Source organism: Triticum urartu, chromosome 4A (assembly GCF_056163025.1).
Source record: "Triticum urartu cultivar PI428250 chromosome 4A, HENAU_Tu73, whole genome shotgun sequence".
NCBI lineage: Eukaryota > Viridiplantae > Streptophyta > Magnoliopsida > Poales > Poaceae > Triticum > Triticum urartu.
The window spans coordinates 45,752,032-45,763,102 of record NC_141876.1 but is presented as its reverse complement, the minus strand read 5'-3'; the positions used below and the strand labels follow the sequence as shown (position 1 = coordinate 45,763,102).

General features: G+C 49.5%; 1 protein-coding gene and 1 pseudogene across 1 annotated transcript; one reads left to right on the top strand and one right to left on the bottom strand.

Moving 5' to 3' along the window:
- Nucleotides 1-1,995: 1,995 nt before the first annotated feature.
- LOC147974697 (uncharacterized) lies at nt 1,996-3,159 on the top strand (annotated as a pseudogene).
- A 2,931-nt stretch (nt 3,160-6,090) lies between these two features.
- LOC125554583 (homeobox protein knotted-1-like 4) lies at nt 6,091-10,856 on the bottom strand. Its single transcript, XM_087520114.1, has 5 exons — nt 10,507-10,856; nt 10,307-10,421; nt 10,161-10,228; nt 6,604-6,867; nt 6,091-6,485 (listed from the first exon to the last, which is right to left on the bottom strand). Exons 1-5 carry the CDS (start codon nt 10,774-10,776, stop codon nt 6,255-6,257), a joined length of 948 nt encoding a protein of 315 aa, XP_087376240.1. The 5' UTR covers nt 10,777-10,856; the 3' UTR covers nt 6,091-6,254.
- Between the last annotated feature and the right edge of the window lie 215 nt (nt 10,857-11,071).

Sequence of the window (11,071 nt, the reverse complement as noted above, 5' to 3'; positions counted from 1 at the left end):
GGTAGGGGGTCCCGAACTGTGCGTCTAGGCCGGATGGTAACAGGAGACAGGGGACACTTTGTTTTACCCAGGTTCGGGCCCTCTCGATGGAGGTAAAACCCTACTCCTGCTTGATTAATATTGATGATATGGGTAGTACAAGAGTAGATCTACCACGAGATCAAGGAGGCTAAACCCTAGAAGCTAGCCTATGGTATGATTGTTGTGTATGGAGTTGATTCTCTACGGACTACAACCCTCCGGTTTATATAGGCACCGGATAGGGTTAGGGTTACACAGAGTCAGTTACAAGGGTAGGAGATCTTGAATATCGCATCGCCAAGCTTGCCTTCCACGCCAAGGAAAGTCCCATCCGGACACGGGACAAAGTCTTCAATCTTGTATCTTCATAATCCAGGAGTCCGGCTGAAGGTATAGTCCGGCTACCCGAACACCCCCTAATCCAGGACTCCCTCAGTGGGGTTTGCGTGGTGGTGGTTGGCTGCAGGTGGTGGAGGTGAGCTCTCCGACGATCCGAGCGGCTATGGTGCTCTGGTTCCGCAATCCGGTCGTGTGACGAGGAGCTCCGGCGAAAGCATTGCCCTGACCATGGTCAGGACCGGCGACGGCGGCACCTACAGATGTCGTCTACCTTCTTGAAGGCGTCGTTGTGGAGCTCCTTCGGCCTCATGATGGATTTGGCTCTCTGGATGAAATTCCTAGCTTCGGTACTCCGAAGCAGGCGGCGGCGACGTCGTCTATGTCGTGCCCTCCTTGGAGGCGTCGCTTGGGAGAGGCGGTTGAGGCTGTTGCGAGGGATCTCTCTACCATCAGGGTCAGTGGATGTCAGAGCAGCGGCCCCGGACATGCAGGGACGGCTCCATGAGGTAGGGCTGCAGCTCAGCATGGCTTGGGCGGCGTTCTTGAGCTGTGAGGGCGGCAAGGTCGTCGGCTCGGTCAACGCGTTCCAGTGTGGACGGTTGGACTTTATGTCGGGGCGGCGGCCCCGGAAGCGATGCAAAGGCCGTGGTCTGCGGGCGGTTTTCCTGCACAAGGTGGGTTGCGGGTGGTTGGGTTGTGCGGCGTCGTGGCTCGAGGGCGAGTGGTGGTATGTCGGGGCGGCGGCCCCGAAAGCGGTGCGACGGTCGTGGTCTGCGGGCGGTTTTCCTATGCAACGCGGGTCATAGGTGGATGGGTCGTGCGGCGTCGTGGCTCGAGAGCGAGCGGTGGTATGTCGTGGCGGCGGCCCTAGAAGGTGGAGTCGGTTGATCGCGCAGGGCGCAGTGGAGCGATGGATGTCGGGGCGGCGGCTCCGAGATATTGCAGCTTCGAGGGATTCGGCTTCGTGTCATGTGGGCGACGAGGTTGCCTTCGATGTTGGCTGTTTGCATGTTAATGCATTTGGGCGCAGGTCATGTGGTGTGCATGTCCTTCATTTCTGCAGGACAGTCCCGTGACTGCTCCTCTCATGGTAGTCACGGATTCTTCTTTCTTGCAGTGGTGGATGGCGGCTTGTTGTCTTTCGGCATGTTGGCAGTGAGTGTGGGCTTGGCCTTGTGTTGTTTGATGTGTGTGGTGGAGTGGACTTGGCCCTTGATGTATTGGTTTTTGCCCGGTTTTCCACTAATTAACTGGGCAACTCTCTTCTGCTTATGTTATGAGCGGCATATATATTACAGTCCAGGCAGTTAGGGGCCTGCCCGGTTATCTTATCGTGTTAGAGGCTTAGCCCAATTATATCATTAGGAGGATTATATAAACTCATGTAAAAACCCATTTTGAGATGAAGCAAGAAGCAATTATTATTTGCTCGGCTTCCCGATGGGAGCCGGGAGACCTAACCCTAGCCGCCTCCTGCCAACGCCGCCGCCTCCTCCCTCGCGCATGACGACGCCCAGCCGCCAGCGACCGCGAGTTCGCCCTCGTCCAGCCCCCTCCTTCCCCTACACCCTCCGGCCTAGACCCGGTAGAACCCTAGTTCCTACCACTTTGGTATCAGCTAGCTCGGTTGTGATCATGTCTTCTGCACCGCTGCCCACCCCACCCGCGCCGCTGCCCACCACCGTCGCGCCACTGCCCATCACCACCGCGTTGCTGTCCTCCCCACCCGCGCCGCTGGTCCCCACCTTCGGCGCCCCCACCGCCCAGCTGCTGCCACCCGCCACCGTCTACACCCCGGAGGAGGTCACCGGGGTCCAGGAGATCCGGCTGTACTTGGCCAGCCCCTATGGGCCTCTGCCACCCCCGCCGCCGGCTGCCACGGCCGGTCCGCCAGCCCTGCCGTGGTACTCGCTGCACTCGGCGGCCTCCGCGGCGTTCGCTGGGCCGCTGCACCCCCAGCTGCCGCTGCAGCCGCCGCCCGCCACCACCCTGCAGTGGCCGTCGTCGGCTCTCACGTCACCCCCCACGCCTATCGCCCCCATGCAGCACCCGCTGCCGCTGCAGCCGCCCCCCGCCAGCACTCCACTCTGGCCGCCCGTCGCCCACATGCAGCAGCTGCCGCGCCCGTCGCGCCCTTGCAGCAACCGCTGCAGCCACAGGCACCCACGCCGCGCAGCACCGGGTCGGCGACGACCGCGCCGACGGGCGTTCTGATCCAGCAGGTCTGATTCCCACCCTCACCGTCACTGCTTCCGACCTGGTTGGCCGGGTCGACAGCGCAGCCGGTCTGCACTATGGCGGGGAACAGCCGGCGTCCACCCTGCAACGGCGGGCCCTCCGGCTCCGCGGGTGCCTGCGCGGGCCTCGACGGACCGCCGTTTCACGGGGGAACCCCGGTGCCCACCGACCCGACGTCATCCTCTTTGTTGCCCCGTACCGCCGAGTCGTATGCCCACGGCGGTCAGGCTTCGACCCCACCGCGCTTCGCCAAGCTCGACTTCGCCACCTGAGACGGCACCGAGGACCCCCTCAACTGGCTCAACCAGTGCGAGCAGTTCTTCCAGGGGCAACGGCTCGCCTCTTATCACCTCCGCGGCGCCGCCCAGACGTGGTACTACGCCCTCGAGCAGGACGAGGGCGGCATGCCCCCATGGGAGTGTCTTCGCGAGCTCTGCCTCCTTCGCTTCAGACTGTCAATACGCGGGAGCCGGCTGGCGAAGTTGGGCCGCTTTCCCTTCACCTCGATGCATGACTTCACCGACCACTTTCAGGCCCTGGCATGCCACGCGCCCGGCGTGACGGCTCGCCAACGGGCCGAACTCTTCATCGGCGATCTGCCAGATCATATCCGCATGGACGTGGAGTTGCAGGGACCCCAAGACCTCCAAACGGCCATGTACTACGCACGCGCGTTCGAGCGCCGCGCGGTGGCCATCCAGCAGGCATCACCGTCCCAGGCCGCTGGGCCGCCACCCTGGCCGGATGTTCCCGCGCAGGGTCGGCCTGCTCAGACTTCCGCGGCAACCCTCGCCATGACCGCGGCGCGCCCATTCCGCCGGCTCACCTCGGCCGAGCTACTTGAGCGTCGCCGCCAAGGGTTGTGCTTCAACTACGACGAGCCCTACATGCCTGGCCACGTCTGCCCGCGTCTCTTCTGCCTGGAGGTTGCAGACTACATGGAGGAGGACGCCGCCACCACCGGCCTCGGCGACCTGCCTGCCCAAGCTGCCGCGGAGGTGTTTGGCGACGGTTGATCACCTCGAGGAGTTCCACAAGCGTTTCCCAGCCTTCCAGCTCGAGGACGAGCTGTTTGTGCAGGCAGGGAGAAATGTCATGAGCGGCATATATATTACAGTCCAGGCAGTTAGGGGCCTGGCCCAGTTATCTTATCGTGTTAGGGGCTTAGCCCAATTATATCATTAGGAGGATTATATAAACTCATGTAAGGACCTGTTTTGAGATGAAGCAAGAAGCAATCATTATTTGCTCGGCTTCCCGAAGGGAGCCGGGAGACCTAACCCTAGCCACCTCCTGCCAACGCCGCCGCCTCCTCCCTCGCGCACGACGGCGCCCAGCCGCCAGCGACCGCGAGTTCGCCCTTGTCCAGCCCCCTCCTTCCCCTACACCCTCCGGCCTAGACCCGGTAGAACCCTAGTTCCTACCAGCTTAATTAATGGATGAGACAAAACTTTTGCCTCCGTTTTGAAAAAAACAATAAAGGTAAAATTAGAAAAGGCAAACAGGTGCTTAAAATTCTATGTTCACAGGTTTATCTTATGGATTCCTTCTTGGAATTAAATTAGAACTATGATGAACAACTTCTGCTTTCATGCTCAGCTTCTTTATAGTGTTTCAATGCTATGGACAAAATGATAGCAAAACCGCTTATGCTTCATGTGCCGATTTCTTTGGTACAGGAACCTGGTTGAGTCTATAATCGCATATTAAAACAGTAGGTATCCATTGTCTCCGGATGGCAAGGCATCATGCTCTGGCGTTGTTCTCGCTGCAAGTACTCCCCCGTTCCAAAATAGATGACTCAACTTTGTATTAATTTTAGTACAAAGTTGGGTCATCTATTTTGGAACGGAGGGAGTAGGTAGTAAATCACTGCAGACTAAGCAATCATCTTGCAGTTTATTTTTGCCTTACCTCTTCTATAGCAGTGAAAATGATCCCTAGATTTTGGAGGGCTGTTTTACCTGAAGTTGAGGAGATTCATATATAATGAGTTGTTTTGCTTTAGAGATTTTGTGTCCTGACTTTGCTGATCAAACCAAGCATCCATGTACTTGGGATGAAAAAATGGAATCACAAACTATGAAGTGAACTGGTTGCCATACCACATGACCGTCCATAAAGATGATTTTTTTTCTTCCATTTTTTGTGATTTTGTACATCAATGAGCATGTGCTGGAGACTGAATCTCCTAAAGTCACTCTTATTGTACGTGAAATTATTCTTTGCATCGAACACATACATTTATTTGGATGTTTGTTACAAAGAAGCTGAATGGAATGAAGGTTGTTGTTATCTGTGGTATAATACATGGAAGGGACAATCCCCTGGTTACATTAAAAACTATGTGATATTATGAAGCTGTTTCATTTATTTCTTTTAATTCACTATGCTCCTTAATGGTGGAGCTTTCTATTCAATCGGGGTATTTTATTTTGCATTTGGTTCATGATTTTGACCGGGTCAATGATTTTTAAAATCAATCGGGACCAACCGGCCTATGAAAACGTACCAATCCCGTGCATCCTCTCACCATCTAAAAAAATAAACGTCAACATGTGAAATTGTAGCATAAATATAGTTCATGCAGACACCGACGCAGAAAATTTCCCCACATAGCAGAATCAGAACGCGAAAGAATTCCCCACAGAGCAGATAACACAGAATCACGACGCGGAAAATTTCCCCACATAGCAGATAACACAGAATCACAACGTGAAAGACCACCAGAACACCACCTTATAAATAAAATGATAAACATACTCCATCATTTTCCCACTTACCATACCAAATACTCCCTCGGTTTCAAAATATAAATACGAAAATTCATTTCATGATGAATCTAATGATACAGTTTGATATTATGTATGGATATTGGTATATTTCTCTATCGTTTTGATCAAACTTAAATAGGTTTGACTTTTCAAAAAAATACACCTTATATTTTGAAATGGAGAGAGTATTTTTTTTATTTATAAAAACCCAGCAACACCAATGGCGCAGCAAAGCTCGCCCAACCCAAGCAGAGCTATGAATGACAGTGTTTTTTTTTCTGAGTGAAATAATGTATAACTCAACTGAAGCAGTTCATACAATCAATCATAGCTAGCTCCATAGCATCCGAAGGACCCGAGCCAATCCAAGTCATGGTTCTGCCTTCTAGACGAGCAAATTTGGATATGCTATCACTAACTTTGTTTTGGCTACGATTAACGTGCGTAATACAAGAATCATGATGAACCACCTCGTTACGGGTGTGCCACGCTCGCCAAAGCATCATAAGCAACATTGAACGCTCAATATCAGGAAGAGGCTCTAAAGCATGTAGCAACCATTATTTTGCATGGTACGTATACAAGGCAATGACCAAGCTTCTGCCATCACGTCTCCTTGACAATGTTGATAGGTTAGCCAAGTTTTCACATTCATTGGATCAGGGGCGGCACATTTGGCTTGTCGAACCCCATGATCCATACAATTTTGCCTAAAAAAAGTTGATCTCATTTACGCTCCATTATTACACATGTAAACTTCACTTTGCAATGAATCTACTGCATGCACGTCTGGAAGCGCGTGCGTGTTGTACTCCATACCCGCGTGCACAATGGTAGCGAGCTAGCACACGATGCGGGGCATGCAGTCGACTGATTAGGGTCTCAAAACGGACCACCGTCGGGGTACCCACTCCGTCCGGTGAAGTGCTGGCCTTCCATCCCAAGGACGGCAGGAGAGCTGCTGCTGCAAGCACCGGCGTCGATGTGCTGCAACCTGCTACCCATCGCGGGCGGCGCCGGCCTCCAGTGCCGCTTCCTCTGGTTAACGAACCAGTTGTTGATCTGCCTCGTGTCGAGCCCGGTCGACTCCGCCAACACCAGTTTCTCCGGTTCCTGGAACGCACGCACTTATGGCGCCATTAGCGCTTTTGAAGCTCCAACCAAGATACGTAACGATCTCCATGCATGCACGCATGAACCCAAAAGCACTCGTACATAGCCAAGCACGTACCGATGGGTAGGGCCATCCTTGGTGCAGCTGCCACCAGTGCAGGAGCCTCTGGCACGCCTCCCTCGGCAGCCTCCCGCTCTTCTTCTTCTTCTTCTTCTTCTTCCCGGAGAGGTCCCTCCAGAGGCTTCTCAGGTAGCCGCTGTACTTGTCCAGGAGCTGGCTCGTCAGCTGCTTGCCCTCGCCGGAAGGCAGGCCGGCGACGTCCCTGGTCTCCTGCTCATCTTCGAAAGAACCCCCGCACTCGTTGTAGTTGTTGCCAGTCTTCTAACAAGCCAACGTTAGAGTTAGATAGAAACATACCGTCTCCGTCCGTGAATAAATGTATTTCTAACTTTTGTCCCCAAGTCTAAAGTGTTAAATTTTGACCAACTTTATAAAAAAAGTAGTATAATTTATGACATGGGTGTGGCTAGATCTCAGTCGACTCAAGTCTCAGTCAAGTGATATAATATACAAAAAGAAAAAAGAAAAACTGAAAATAAATTTTTGCACGAATCTCTATGCAAAATCAAAGGAAGATAGTATCGACTGAGACATAACAAAGTCTCAGTTGACTGAGACTTAGTGAGACTGTTATGACATTGATCCCTCCATCAGCAAATAAGTGTACTTCTAACTATTGTCCTGAGTCGTAGTTTTAAAATTTGATCAACTTTATAAAAAAATAGCAGTATTTATGACACTAAATTAGTATCACTAGATTCGTTTTGAAATGTACTTTCATAATGTATCAATTTGATGTTATATATGTTACTATTTTTTTCTATAAATTTGGTCAAAATTTTAAAACTTTGAAGGGCAAAAGGTAGAAGTTTTCGCGGACAGAGAGAGAGAGTAGTGTACTATAAATTGACATAAATATTGTCACTAGATCTATGGGTTTGCTTTTGCTACCATTGATCAGCTGCTGGCTGCACATGTAACCACCAAATTACCACAGAACAAGCCTGCACGCCCCACCAGCACCACCACCAGCACCACCATGACATCCAAGATCCAACATCGAACTGACCATGCATGGTCTCTCTTCCAGATCAAGCAAACTGATCCTATATATGTGCAATCATGCAGGCACAAAAAGCTAGATAATAATCGGGCGGTACGGCCATCGGAGGCAGAGAACATTTCAGTCAGACGTTCACATGCCCATGCATGTATGCCTGGCGAGATCGCAACGTTCACATGCCCATGCATGTGTGTGTGGTGCCTCACTGCCTATGAACTGTCGACCCATGCATCAACGGGCGTCTCCGCACGGGAGTATGTCACTGTGCGTGTCTGTCGTGTTGCAGCGTTCAACCATGGCAACCCTGGTGCGGTAGCGGGTAGCTGGCCAGCAGTTGCCTTGCCATGTGGCCGTACGGGCGGTTTCAGCATGCATGTGCCTCCATGCTTCTCTTTTCCAAGAAAAGGCAATGGGTGTCTCATACAGTACTCCTCTCGTCTCCTTTTTTTTTACTCTCATAATGGAGCATCCAGCTAGCAATCAAGATTTGAGACAGCTAAATTTCTGTGTTTGATTTCCAATATCTACAATGTCATATCAGTATCATTAGATTCACCATAAATATATTTATACTTTATTTATTTGATATTATAGATGCTAATATAACCATTCTATAAACTTGATCAAGCATATAAATGTTTGGCTTTTGAAAATAGCAACATGTCTTGTATACTGAAACGAAGGGGGTATGAACCTAGCTCTAAGAGCAAGACTAATTAGAGACCCAGCTGCATGCTCTATTTCACCACGTCATATATATAGTCAATCTAAAAGCACGTTCATATTGTACACGCTAGCTCTACATATTATGTCGCTAATGCCACCCCTCCCAATGCTCCACCTTGTACAGGTGCTAAGACTGTCATGTAGGCAAAAAATCTGATGTGGCAATGTAATTAAGAAGAGAGAGATGAGTGTGGTGACCCCAGAAGAAAACAATCCAAGCGCGAGAACTTAGGCAAAACACTTAAATGAAAGAAACCCACCAATGCATGAAAAACTTTAGTTGCAAATCATTAAATGAAGGATGCTTAGCACCAACAAATTAAGCACCTATGCATTGAGGGCTTTAGCTGCTAAAGTTTTTAATCTATTTAGCACCTCATGTAAGCACTGATGCATTGGAAGAGGCCTTACACATCTTCTCCCATAAAGTGTGTTGATGACCGTGCTTCAGTTGGCTACAACCTCTGTCCTGGTTTATTGTCCCTTTGTATATTGTGGCAAATTTTGACCATGAATTTAATTAACAAAATATTAATGCATGTCGCAAAAAATAGTATCATATAGAAACTATGTTCAAATATGAATCCAACAATATATTTTTTAATCACATGCGTTAACATTTTATTAGTTAAATATACGTCAAATTTTGGGACAAAATATGAATAGTACCAATAAACCAGGATGAAGGTAGTATAAGTTTACGATCCACTCCTCTTCTCTCTCCCCGGCTCATTAAAAATCTGAGGTGACAACTCTTATAGCCCGATTATGTCCCTGGCTTCATAGATAGCTACAACAAATAAATGAAACAAGGGTGCATATATGTTGCGAAGTTGACAAGAGATACTTCTTTCTAAATCAAGGGCTCGGTGGATTTTGCATCTAATGAAAATTTGGTATTTACATGTTTCTAAAAGTAAATTCATGCACGATTGAATATTTCTACACTGAAGGTGCATATATTTTTATTTTATTTTGCCAAACTCTAGTCCTTTATTGTGACCAGAATACAAGTTCGCTCGAGTTTTTTGATCTATAGAAAAGGTGGCTTAAATTTATATTCGTCTTGTAATGTGCATAATATTTTTGGCACCTAGTTGTAGGTATCAATAAGAAGCTTTCCACTCATATCCTAATGGGAGTGTTGCCTTATGTTGGTTTCTTTTATTATCCAACAATAATGTGATTTTTTACAAGAAGAAGGCTTGCACTCCTTTGCAGGTTATATACTCATGTAAGTATTGGTTCGTAAATGGTATGTGCTTCAGTGGGTGGAGCACATGAAGGTGTTCACTGTCGCGTGTATGCGGTGTGAGCAGACAATCAGGATAGACGTACAAATGGGTACTCATTTAGGCAGGGACGTAAACGGATCAGAGCGGATCAAATAATGCTTTCTCGTATCCTTTGCCATATATTTTTTGTTGGAATCGGAACGGAGCAGATAATGGCCGGATACGAATTCGAATGCGGATTTTACCGGACTACGGATTCGTGGCGTAAACAAAACCGATTCCAACCGGAAATGAATGAAAAATACCGGTCATACGTGCAACGAAACATGATTTTATTTCTACTATGCAAACAATAAGAACACAAATTTTTAACCAATCACATAACACTACAGAGTGGTCGTGTGTTTAAAGTCATAACTCACACCAATACGGCAACAATTTAAATGCAGTGATTCTAATTGGTTGGCTAATCGGGTATTTGTCCTTGCCAATCAGGATAAGTTTACCATGAAAACCCGCAAAGGTAATCAGTATGCACACACCTACTGCAAACGAGTCGATATGGGCCTCAGCGCTCCTCAACAACTCACTGGCTTCTTGGATTTGCCTCGTGAGCTCCTGACTGTACACCACCAGCATATCACGGACGGTAGGTCTCCTGCACATACACACAAAAGCATATCGCTAGATCCATGTATGCAAATAATTCAGCCAGCTAAGAAGCTAATCATATTACCATGAAACTGGTCGAGTTCTGGGTCCGCTGGCTGTTCCTGCATGTCATCTGAACTCGGCTGGAGCTCGTCGACGAGGGAGGAGAGCCGACCGACAACTTCGGGCGGCGCTCCGACCTTGGGGCAGAGCAAATAACAAGATGAGAAACAGCAGTCGCAGGGCAGCAAGACATATACAAGCTGTGTTCGGCTATGCACGTACTCTCCGGCAGTCTATGAAGGCTCCGAGGAGAGCCGGATAGAGAGGGTGCGACATGATCTTGGCCTTGATCGTGTCAGATGATCTCCTGTTGTAGTTGGACTTTCCACGGTGTTCCGGGGCCCGGAACGGCGTCGCCGGCGGCGCCTTTTCCGGTGGTGAAGTGGATGTAGAGGCTGCGTGCTGATCCATCGCGACGAAGGAGGGAGCTAATGCATTGCCGGTAATGGCTGCGGCTCTGGGGCCGCTCCCAGGAAGAGGGAGCTGATCCATGCGTTGGTTGTCCGGCGATGTCTAATCGTCGGAGGAGGCCTATTTAGGGCAAATGGAGGTTGTCTATTTTGTTGCCTTAAATTCTGGATCGATTTGTGTGCGTGCGTCTGGTTTGCAGTTACTGTCCGGGAAGCACAGTAGCTGGACAGTCATATGTGAGGAGGAAAAGGGTCCAATAATCGAATGAACAACATGGTCGCTGTTAAGTGCGCTGTTCATGAAGTGCATAGTTGCACTGTCGTGAGCTAGCAAGCAGAAAAGGTATGAGTTAATTTTGCAAAATCACAATTTCAAG

Bases quoted from the DNA above. Each gene is read 5' to 3' on its own strand.
- LOC125554583 (XM_087520114.1), bottom strand. From the start codon at position 10,776: ATGGATCAGCTCCCTCTTCCTGGGAGCGGCCCCAGAGCCGCAGCCATT. The intron at 10,229-10,306 runs GTAATATGATTA...GTGTATGTGCAG, and splicing joins AGAACTCGACCAGTTTCATG to GAGACCTACCGTCCGTGATA. The intron at 6,486-6,603 runs GTACGTGCTTGG...CGTGCGTTCCAG, and splicing joins AAGGATGGCCCTACCCATCG to GAACCGGAGAAACTGGTGTT.